Here is a 12,054-nt window from a genome sequence, read left to right as displayed (position 1 = left end):
TTTATTCAGTCAAAGCAGGTTTGTCAGCTGAAGGTATGGTATCTTCATACCATATGCTGGAAGTCTCGAGGATCAGACAATAATTGAATGTTACTATGGCTGACACCTATCAGCTAATGAAAATCTATGCTGATTCTTTAAGTCCTAGTGAGTATTCTGTTAATTAACAGCCTATGAGTTAATTTAAACTTCATGTCCTAACAAACAGAAATCTGTAGTAGTATAGACAAGATTATGGCTGTTACAAACTACAGCTTATGTTTGTCTTGTCAGTGAGGGGCTGTGGTAGAGCAAAAACAGCTGCACTAGAACTGGTTCAGTGCACAGTTGTTCAAGTAGGTAGAAATTATGATATCACTTCAAAATTAATTTATCCAACAACAGGCTTGCATAAAGTATGTTGTTATGAGATGCACCATGAACAAAACCATGCTCCAACTAAAATAAATATTTTTTTTTAGCTTTGATAATTTAAAACTATGTAATGTACATCATAGCTAGGGGAAATCGGGTAGATAGCTGTTGCATGAAATAAGTCATGCTACTCATTTTGCATTTCGTCTCATCACATTCTATCACTTGTTTGACAGCAAACATCCATTATACACTACATTTTATGTTTGCAGCTATACACGTTAAAAAATTTGATACTCACACACATCTCTCCTCCTTAAGACAAGTTTTGGCCTGAAACTGTAATTTTACTCAGAACTCCTTTACGCTGCTAAAGGGAAGGAAAAGAAGAGAAAGAAAACACTTGGATTCTGATCTACTTTTGCTCTTCACACAGCATAAGCAGTATAGCCAGCCTGCCCAGTTGGACATTTTGCTTGCCAGACCTTCCTTACCAACACAGTTGCCTTTACATTTCCAATACTGCAATGGTGAATTGATCTTTCAATGAAACATCAGCTCAGCTGTGTCAGAGTCAAAGCCCATCGATGCTGTAAGGAACTATAACTGACACTGAAATATTACACAGCGTAAGGCTGGAAGGTTAGGATTCAGATTATATAAAAGCACTGAATATATATAAAATATGAAGAAGATATTTACAATTATATTTGATCAATGTTTTAAAGAACCAAGCATGATGTCTTCATTGCAAAAACAGACCTAAATCAGCCACATTCAGCACTTATTTAATCAGCCAACAGCATGTGAATACAGTTAGCCAACAGCACGGAGCATGAATTCCCTTTATCTACACATGCCACAGCAGCAATGGGCAGCTTTTCAGTCAATTATATTTTTTAAACCATGTTCAAAAGCCAATAAAAGCCATGATAGAGGAAGTATCAATGAGTTTACACAACTATAACAGCAGTAGAGGTAATAAAGGACTCAGCGACTGACATTGTCTTGAATGGAAATATTAGCTTTGGTTTAATGGAAATATTAGCTTTGGTTTAAGTTTCTCCTTTCTCTTTTACATTATGAGGGAAGGTGCCCTCACCATCTTCATTTAAGTTAATTCTATTTAAAGAGAAAAATACAGACATACAAACAACGATGAAACATCAAGATTCAGCAATCAAAATAATCAAAAGTGGGACAAGACTGATGTTAAAAATTCCATCAATGTCATTAGCTTACTGGCCTTCCATATTCTCTATGTCTCACATATGTTTCTAGCTTTGCAATTTGTGATGCAGATAATCTCCACATTCCTTGCATGTTAAAAAAGCAGTGCAACGGATGAACATGCCCAGTGCAAGCCAAGGCCAGAAGCAAAGTCCCATGCGTTCCACCTGCAGTCCTGCATTCTTTCATTGTGAGGAACTATTAGATTTAAATGTGTCAGAATGCGGAGCAAAAACTTTACTACACAGTAAACACTGTCTGTCTAGTCACTTGAATGCCTTCAGCAGATCTATGAAACGATGCTACGGTTTCACTTTTTCCTTTACTTACACCTGAAGTTTACTCTTAAGAAGGCAAAATTGGGAGACATCCCAGTGAGCCAGCACTTACGGCACGTTGGTGCAATCAGCTTAGCAGCACAGCTAGCACGATCCCCCCATTAAAGATTTCGCACTGGATTATTCCTTTATGTTTCAGTGAGTACACAAAAAACCCTATGATGTTGTAATGCAATTATGCATGCATGGAAGACTTGCATGTTGCAAAACAAAATGAAAGATAGGATGTGACATAAGAGCACCATCTGTCACATATACTCAGCAACCTCAATACATGTCTTATGTAAAAAAATGACATAAAATTCTCTTCCATTCTTTTAAAAGTTCTATTTGCTCACTTCTCCATTGGGAAGTGTGTTACACAATTAGTTATGGATGGCATCAGCCTGATCACTTAACTGCATCTTAGGGTAATACTCGTGTTTGTCACCACCAACAGCGAGATGTTCACTGAGGACTTGTAACAGCACAAGAAGTTAGGCCTTAAGAGCAGATCCCACCATTAACCTTCGGTCCCTTGAGTATAACAAACTAACAGGAAACAATTTCTCTGGCAGCACCAGCAATTTGCAGTATCCTAAGCATCCCTGTTGCTAGAGAACCTCATTCCTGCTATAGCAACAATTGTGAAAGCCAGATTACTAAATTGCTTCACAGTTGTTGTAGATCCCTAAATTAATCAGATCACTATATTTAGTGCTGGCAACACATATTACACACTAGTGTAAAGAAAGCAGGAAAATGTTATCATAAATATCACTGAAGAAGGAATGTGCTAATTTTCTAGCCTCTTCTTTAAGAACACTGCAGCAAAACCCTCCAGCTATTCATCATGAGCTTCAAAACTAGAACAGTCGTGAATGGCTTTATTTTAGTATGCAGTGATCACAGTCAAAAGGTTTTGGGGGTTTCCTTTTTAAAGAACTGTCATATATGCGGTGCAGAACTGGTGAAAGACAGCAACTTGGCAGCACAGAAGACTGAAGTCTCTTATTTGTTCCTAAAGAAAGTAGCGCTCAAGCTGCCAGCCCCACAGCAGAGCCAGGCAGATCATCTTAACCTGAAGCGCCCCCCTCTGCCAGCTCTCGAGAATATTTTATTTTCCAGAGCAACTCCAGCACTTGGCTCTAACGCAGAAATTGTTGAGAAGAGGTAAAAACAGGGCAGAATCTTCTCAGAAACCAAAACCTCTCCTCACTCACAATGGGAGCAAAACAGGGTCTGCCTTTTCTTCTCATCTGCAACAAATGGAAATCATTTTCAGTTCAGATCAGAGGCATCCTCTGTGGGAAAAACAAAACTATAAAATTCCTTAATTTCATTCAGAAGCATGACAAAGTAAGAGCATGCACCAATTCTATGCGTATACTAGAATTCACAAACTGCAGACTGAACTGCATTACAACCAGAAACAGGTGAAACATGCCAATAGCCGACCGCATCAGTACCACGCTGGCAACCTGGACAGCAGCTGGTATCAGCTGGGGCCAGCCATAACTGACTGATAAAGCAGCAAGGTGTAGCTTTCACAGAACGTGGAACTTTGTGCAGAGCATTAAACTTGACCCACCGCATCAGGTGAACTGGCTCAGTATAGAGTATGTTCAAAGCAATGATTTTAAAGACTGTAAATATGAATGGCTACAGGCAGGGCACAACAAAAATGGTCTGCAAACTTTCACTGCTACTATTCTGTCTCAGGAAGAAAAAAAGAAAAACTTGGTTCATTAAAATGCCCATTTCATGGCAGGTTGGAAAGCATAGAAAACATATTTAGTAGAAACCAATCTTCAAACAACGCAGGGCGGACAGCAACCCAGAGGTTCCTCAGTGTGAGCATTAGCAAAAAAGGGGCATTTTCAGCCCCAGCGTTGTCACTTTGCATTACACCCACTGCTTGGACTGGGCAGATGACACAGGAATTTCATTCAGCAGCTGCAGCTGTTTGAAAACTGAGTCTGCCACGGTGGCCAAGCTGCAGTTGCTGAATACCGTCTCCTTCTTCCAAAGCTTCTAAAAGCCAAAATTTGGATTCATTATTAAAATTAGTATTCCCATTACTCAGATGTTCAAATCTAGCCAAGGCAAGTATAATGAGAAACTGTTTATACACCTTATGGCAACCTGGGGTTCTTGTCACCTGATCACTCTACGAAAAATAAACCGAAATCTACATTAAAGAAGATAAAAACAAACCACTACTAGTAAGGAAACACTTCCCTGGTTGACAATGCTGGACAGGGACTGAAAATTCAATGGAGTAGGGTTAATTTTACCCGCTTACATTCACCACCCCTTGAAGAAGGTGGATCTTAAAGCAGGACTACGCACACAGTGTGAGAACAGGCAAATCTCTACTTGTGCTGCTGTTCCTAGGCTCAGCACGGATATGCAGATCCCTGAGAGCCAGATTAGTCCATCCTAACAGCATTGAACAACGTAAGCACACTTCCTCTGTTTTAAAATGAAACAGAGGGCAAGCCTGGAGTACAAGAGAGTACCTAACATTTATCTGGAAAATACTACTCAGATTTAGAATCAAAAATAAAAGTTCAAGGCACTGATTGAGAAGGTGAGCTCAGAAACTCTAAGATCTGCCAGTCAAGTGAAAGATGGATGTCAGCTATTTCAGATTGCACAAACTGGAGTCCACAAAAGCCCATTCAGCTTGAACATGCTGGCTTCCACTCCGGCACAAACGGTTCTGGGGGTGGTTTTATCTGGAACAGCTCCACACTCTGCTGTGGATTCAAACACACACTCAGATAGATGAACAGGAGATGCAAAGAAGTGCAGCACAAGTCATGGACGTATTCCATCATAATCTTAGAGACACAATATTTATAATACAAGTGATTAAAGCATAAAAATGACACTATCCAACTCAATGATTTGGAGCTACCAATTTAAAACTCTAAAAACTGTTCTGTATTTATTGCTTTTCTAGGCTACAGATTTAATACTTGTGGGCTTTTACAGGCAATCACAATTTATCTACAAATATTAGAAGTCAGAACTCTTTTATCATGGATAAATGTAAACTCCTATCCATCTCTCAAAAGCATATTAACATTTAAATGAACTGTTCTGTATATGTCAAATTTTAATGTAAAGTTGCATGAAGTAATATATACCAATAAAAATCCTGCAATTCAATATTATGAATTGTTCAAGGTGATAATGTAAATGATGTTAACAATAACACTGATATACCTGGAAGTAAAAAATGCTAATTGTAGTCATTCTTTTTCACACAATACCAAAAGATAATTTAATAACAGTTTTTATACAGAGACACTGATGGCAACAATAGATCTCAAAAACATGATTACTCCCAAGAAGAATTTTTCACTTTTCTAAGTGTTCATATTATCTTTTATGGCTAGATCCTCCAAAATCAGCAGGGAAAAAAAAGCATGCCTAGTGTAGAGTTTATGCCAGGATTCAGAATTCAGCAGCTTTTTATGCAATGCATTAGGAATGTTGTATTTACAGGAATCTTTGGACACTTGGTTATTTAAATACATTAAATGATAAAAATGTACTTTCCCTACCCATTAGCCCAGTACAACTTCCAATATTGGTGAGTCACAGCACAAGATAGCACTTCCCAGAATTTACAAAATATTTCTGAGCATCAGTCTTGGCTTCTAGATGACCCTGACTTCACCAGCGAACAAAACTAATCCGCATACATGTGAATTCATATCCTGATATCCTCTCCTTTTTTTTCTTTCCTTTGCCAGAGGAGGTCAATAAAGTTGAGAGAAAATGGGTTCATTAACAAGGCCTGAGACACCCCTGACATTCTCTAATGGTGCCTGGGAGCGCTGACCGCACTGCTGCAGCTCTGGTAGCAGCTCTCTCTAATCTGACCTTTTTTCTCCTCCTGTACGTGACAGGCACTCTCACTGTCTCTTAACAAAGTGCTTATCAAAGTAAACTTGCACTGTTCAAGGCAGCAATGTAGATGGCAATGTAGTACAGTCTGTGTGCATAAACACTGATGGAGATATATTTTAGGAACATGTTTATTCACAGAGAAAAACTTTCACTGTTCCAGGCTACCTTCATCTCTTCTGGCAACACTACGCACACCAAAGACAAGATCTGGAAAGAGGAGATACACAAGGAAAGTACTTATAAAAACATGGTCATTACAGGATGAGGAGATTAAAGAGAGAGCTAGAGAAGGAAAAAAAAAAAACAGAATGAAAAGATGTAAAAATCCACAGCTATAGACATGAAGAATGTCACTACATGCTAAACGTTTGAAACCTGTAATACTGCATATATAGAGCATTACACTTATTTTAGGTGTGCAATGAAAATCACCAAGTGAGGCACAGACCATATTTCCTGTCTGCCAAGATGCTGCTTTAGATCCTGAGCATTTAATTTTTCCCTTGTAACATGTTGACAGCAGAACTGGAACTGGATCTGTACATTCCTTTTGCAGCTTAGAGAGTACAAAAGATCCTTGTCTAGAATCAGCCAAAGACAGAAACAGAAATGCAAGTTTTGGCAAGTGTTGTGAGCATACAAAATAACATTTTTTAACATGTGTTTAAAACCTGTAACTGCTTTGCTATTTTGAAGTCCAAACACTACCTCAATGTCTTGGAATCACCACTTACACTTGTCTGAAAAAAATACTTCCAGCAACCTTCAAATGTTCAAACTGCACCAGAGGTACCCTAACATGATCCATGTCTTGTAAGAAAGGTGTGACAATGGATCCACCTGATGTCGTACCAATGAGCCTCACTCTCAACATCTTACAGAATCATCCCAGCAGCTGCAGTACGCTGACGGACACATCCCTTTGGGGCTGGTAGAGTTGATTGTGGAACAGAGCCAAGCATCCCAAAGACTTGTAGACTCTTTCCTTTTAATGTCAAGCCTGACTTACCATGATAGGAAAGAGACATCAATACAGCTGACAAAGATGTTTAAATTACCACACTAAGGCCCTCCTGTCATAACAGCAAATTTTAGAGCTACAACTGTAAGGTCACTGAGCTCATCCCAACATCTACACAGATGTTGCCATCTTCACCAGTGTTTTACGACTACGCACCCTGCAGCTGCAGCGCTCAAACTGTCAAGATATTCCATGCCAGGTTACTTTGCTCTCTTCCGCATGCATACAGTTTTACACCATGCAGAACCTGAGAAGTTTACAGAAAAAAAGGAGTTAAAGAAAACGTTGACAAATCAAAGTTTCCTGCAGATTAATTCCTGCCCCCTACAGTCTCCCTGGTCCTCACAAAGAAACAGTCTTATCTTCTGAAAAAGCATGATTGAAAACTGTGATTTACGCATCTTACTCTGAAAGCTGTTGTCATTTTGATGTTTTAAAGATGAACCAAGAAAATTCCTTCTGCATAGAAATATTCTAACAGCCCCAAGCCCAAATGAACACACACACAAAAAAAAGGGTCAAGATAACTTACACTAAAAAGGAAGAAATATTTTTAATATGTATTAAATCATGCATGTATATAGTGAGACCCTCATCTGTTTTTAAATTATGATCTCTTCAACCTTAGATTCTTTTTAAAGAGTAGTGCAGGGACTTCTCATTCAAATATGCCGTATAAGAAAGGAAGATATGAAATCGATTTGAATTTTTAAAAAGCCAACATAGTATTGATGAAAAGTCCAGCAGTGGGCTCGTGTCCCCCAGCAGTAGTGAAGAATAAAGTCTCATCATTGTATAGTGAAAAATTATGTACAGGATGCAAGAATCTAACAGAGAACTTTCATTTCAGTACTATCAACAAATTCAGTAGAATTTAAAGGGTTACCAAGGCACGCTCCTTCTCTGACTGTGCACAGATTCAGCACCTTTTCTGCTGTAATTCATCTTTTAGGAATATTCTGCTCAGCTTCAGAGATGCTTTCAGAGTTCAATGATATGCAGATAGCTGAGAAACTGAAAAGAACTTCACAAAAGTTTCCTTTTTCTTACTCCTTGGGAAGCAACACAGAAACATTCTGAAATATTCACAGGGGAGACTAATTTTAAGGCATGGAGACATGAAACCCCGGAAAGAGATATGACAGAATATTTCTCAATATTATATTGTTGCTGGAGGAAAGATCGCTGCGGTAAGGAAAGTGGAATGAAATTGAACAGTACAAAGATAAAAAAAAAAAAAAAAGTCTCTAAAATGTCTGCTATGACTGATGGCAAACCATGCAAGAACAGCAGAAGGCCCAGAAGGGCAATCAGAGGTCTGCCCTGGCCCAGAAAGCTGAAGCCCTAGCTCCAGCACTGGAGCAGAACTGAAAATATGATGTTGCTGACAGGTGGCTGTTGAAGCTCTTCTAAGTTTTTTTTTTTTATTATTTATTTAAACAAGTGTTTTACTTTACTCTTGTTTCTGTGTCTTCTAATAAGATTTCTGTTTTTTCCACAACTCATATTTGTTCTGCAGGACCCACCCCACCCAGGATACCCTCCCACTTTGGAAGAGAACTGATAACTACATTTTATAATATTTTTTTTCAATCCTTTGAGAACACAAATGATAACAAGCGTATCTTTGCCATACTTGCTCCTTCTTCTCATAGGGAAAGTAATGCTGAAAGTTTTATCAAAGTCAAGATCTTGCACACCAGTTGCATCGCCTCACTCACTGTGCCAGTTAATCTACCAAACCAGATGTATTGTTATTGAAAAGCTACGGCGACATTTTTCTCCACCAGTGTACCACTTCTAAATATCTGTAATTTAATAATTTAGTATTTTTCCTAAACTTTTTATGGAGTTAAAATTGAGCTGCAGAATATTAAGCAGACTGAGTTCTCTTCATTTTGAAAGGTAAGTAGCAAACCTTAAAAAAAATAATAATAATCAGGTAAACAATAGCGCTGTGACCTAAAAATACATCCAACCTGAAACATCTCAGAAAGGTGTTGTTAAACTCAAGAATAATATCAGAACATTCAAAAATGAGGGAATTTCAGTCTAAGCACCAAAGAAGCGCAGCTCTGGACAGCCCTCCACGTACACGTGCATGTAGCAGGGTGGCTGGACAGCTTTAGAGTCATGTTCGATCGCTTCGTGAGAGGTGTACCACCAAGTTGTTTGCAGTATCAGAGATTGGACTGGCTGATGCAAACGATTCATACAGCTGTGTCATTATCACATTACCTTGTTGGGGTTTTTTGACCTGTTTTCATTTCTCACAAATGTCTTTATCATTATTTTACAAAACGTTACTTGAGCGTGTCCAATTGCATGAGCATTTCCACTTAAAGCTCCTACCCTGGACACCTCTGGAATGGCACTTACTTGCATCACTGAAATAAACAGCCTCAAACCGTTTAATCCTTTTAACTCTAAAAAGCGCCACTGCCTTTCTCTGGACCTCCCCACTTTTCAGAGGTGTGCTGCGGGAGATTTAAGGAGGATCTCGTTCATTTACCTAAAACAACTATAAAAACATTAGAACTACCCTTTGCTCTACTCTTCTTCCACCTTGAAAGCCGCTTACTTTCTCTTTTAAGAATCGCACATGCGGAAACGGAGTGGGGGGCTGCATACAATGCACCCACTGCCTGCCTCCCTCCCTCCCCCTCCGCACCCCCGGCCCCTCGGGCCGCCCGTAGCCCGCCGCCAGGCGCCTCCCCACCGCCCCCCGCTCTGCTCACCAACAGGGGGACGCCGTAGGTCATGGTGCGGCCCCGCCACAGCCGCCGGAGCCGCTCCATGGGCCCCGGCAGCGCCTCCCTCCCTCCTCCCCTCCGTGTCTGGCGGTTCCGGGCCGTCACAGCCGCTCCCTCCGGCGGCGCAACGCGGCCGCAGCGGCGGAGTTCCGCGGGGAGGCTTAAAATGGCGGAGCCGTGCCCCTGCTGCGGTTCCCGTTCCTGTGCCGTGTGAATGCACCGCGTCGTTGTCTGAGGGAAACTGCATGCGTGAGGGGCAGTTTGGGCTCTCTTCCAGGACTGTGGACGTTCAAAGTTACTCGTTGCAGCATAGTCGTTAGGGGGAGGTGAAAGCACTGTCCCCAAAACTTCGCCCTGATTTACCCTGCTGAAATGCAATTCCCTTTGGGTGTGTATGGCAGAGGAGCTTGCCCTCGCTAAAGACACCGTTGAAGTTGCAAAAATGAGTAAACAACACAAAACTACAGAGAAAAACTCTCCACACGACCCCGAGGCTGACGAGCAGCTACCGTGCGGCCAGGTGGTTTGTGGCAGGATGTCCCTCGGGAGAAGTTCCCTTCTCGACTCCCAGGGGTGAACGCAGGAACGTGTTTCTGCAGACAAATCTGCCCCAGTAGGCAGAGGAAAAACCTGCAGCGAATAGTTTGGGAAGGAACAAAGGCTCGTGTTTCTGTGTAACGAAGAAAAATCCATGTGAAAATCGATAGCTGCTACAGCGTTCCCAGCAGGGAAGCGAGCAGCAGTCCCCCTGCCAGCAAGGTGAGGACTGCCTTTTCTCGCCTGCAGAGCTGTAGGTACTGCACTGTGGAAGATTTAGCACTGCATATGTACACACCTTGTAAGGACTTCCACCAATACAGATTTGTAAGGGTCACAGTCCCCTCTGAGCACACCTGTCTGTGTGGTGTTGAATGTGTGAAAAAGCCCTTCAGCGAGGGGATTTGATTCAAATTCTCGGCATTCTTCTGTGTTCTGCACTTCCTTTTGGGCTTCTGCAGGACATTTGGAAAGTGGCTTGGCCTAGGCTAAGTGGACCTCAAAAACAAAACGTGCCACTTTGCAGAATGATGATTAAATGCTGACTAGTGCAAAGGAACGACTAGTTCACTAAATATCAGCAAACGTGGGGATTTTACTGCCATCTCAAAAGCCAGCTTGTGGAGCTGAGATCAGGAGCGTTTCAGGAAAGCAGGTGGCATGGAGAGACAAAGAGCTTCCATAGTTTACAAGTGGGGTACCAGGGAAAGCAGGACAGCAGGAAACATTGCCATTCAGATTGGTAAGCACTGAGGGCACCGCTGAATTTAAACTTATACAGCTTCTACCCTTCCCAGTGAGACATATTAATATTCACTCAGTGGATGACCAGTACATAGCCAGCTGAATCTTACTTACAACAAAAGACAAGTCAGCTCAACACTGTTAAGGAAAATGTGTAAACCCCAATAGGTTCTGTAGGTGAATACACGTCTTCTTTCCTGCGGGCTTTCTTCTGTGATTTTGGACTTACAATCAAATCTCATTGATTACGCAGTCCTCAGGGTCTGGCTGTTAGCTGTGTCTTTCATTTTGTTTCCCAAGGAGATAAAACTACCATGATCATACTGCCAATTTTCCTCCACTGTGATCCCTTATCCCAATCATATTGCACTCCCAGAAACTTTTAAATCCGATCAAAACAAAGCTGGATACAGCAGCATTAATGGATCATCTACTGAGGTTTAGAACCAGCAGTCATTCATTCCTGGTAGCAATTTAATGTGTTCCACCATCCCCTCAAACACCTGAATTCCAGAAATGCTGACTTTTGTCTGGGAGTGAAGAGAGCAAAAGAACAGGCCTGTGTTCATCTCTGGGCTGCGTTCAGACTGGGATGAAGTCGTCACAGAGCACTCCTATCAGCACTGGAATAGATCTGAAATTAAGAGAATTGCTATTGTAGATACAGAAGTGCTGAGAAGAGCGGTTATTACTTACCTCATTTCTCTTACTGTAGCTTTCCATAAAAATAGTTTGTCTTGTAACTCTAATACTACAGCATTAGGCTAACCTTACCTTCATTATTACTGTCTCACCTGAGGACTATTAGTTCTCTGCTAGAGAAGTAACCCTCAGCTGCTGATGCCCACATGCAGCATTGGTGCCCTCCCTTTCCAGCTTCAAAAAGGGCACAAAAATTCCTGGCAGTAAGTAGAAGGGTTAACAGTCTGTGCTGGTGCCATTGGGTGCTCTTGTCAAGACTCATAAGTTGCTCTTTGTTTTCACTGATAATTGCTGATATCTAAAATTTTTCCATGGTGTTATAATCTAAAACAGTCAGAGAAAGTAAATATGAAACTAAATGCAAATATTATATAATTACATAATAATAGCAATAATTCTGTGTTAAGAAGGATAAGACAAGTGCTTAAACCAAACATGCTGTGCTAGAGATGAGCAGTAAATTAGACTTAAA

At 40.9% G+C, this 12,054-nt stretch overlaps 1 protein-coding gene across 6 annotated transcripts in view; it reads right to left on the bottom strand.

The window, feature by feature from the left end:
* LOC121071735 (cytochrome c oxidase assembly protein COX16 homolog, mitochondrial) overlaps window positions 1-9,775 on the bottom strand; it is a 46,635-nt gene extending 36,860 nt beyond the window's left edge. The window contains exons 1-2 of one of the 6 annotated variants that reach the window (XM_040560360.1): window positions 9,585-9,739; window positions 656-724 (exon numbers count right to left, since the gene is read on the bottom strand). In XM_040560360.1, coding sequence (XP_040416294.1) covers window positions 656-661 — 6 coding nt within the window. In that variant the 5' untranslated portion in view covers window positions 662-724; window positions 9,585-9,739. Of the gene's footprint in view, window positions 1-655; window positions 725-848; window positions 923-9,584 lie in introns of those variants that run through there. The other 5 variants (XM_040560357.1, XM_040560356.1, XM_040560359.1 and 2 more) reach the window with 5 other exon arrangements.
* Window positions 9,776-12,054: the final 2,279 nt, after the last annotated feature.

The sequence above is a fragment of the Cygnus olor genome, chromosome 5 (genome assembly GCF_009769625.2).
Source record: "Cygnus olor isolate bCygOlo1 chromosome 5, bCygOlo1.pri.v2, whole genome shotgun sequence".
NCBI lineage: Eukaryota > Metazoa > Chordata > Aves > Anseriformes > Anatidae > Cygnus > Cygnus olor.
The sequence above is the reverse complement of the archived record's forward strand: the minus strand, read 5'-3'. Positions and strand labels throughout refer to the sequence as shown.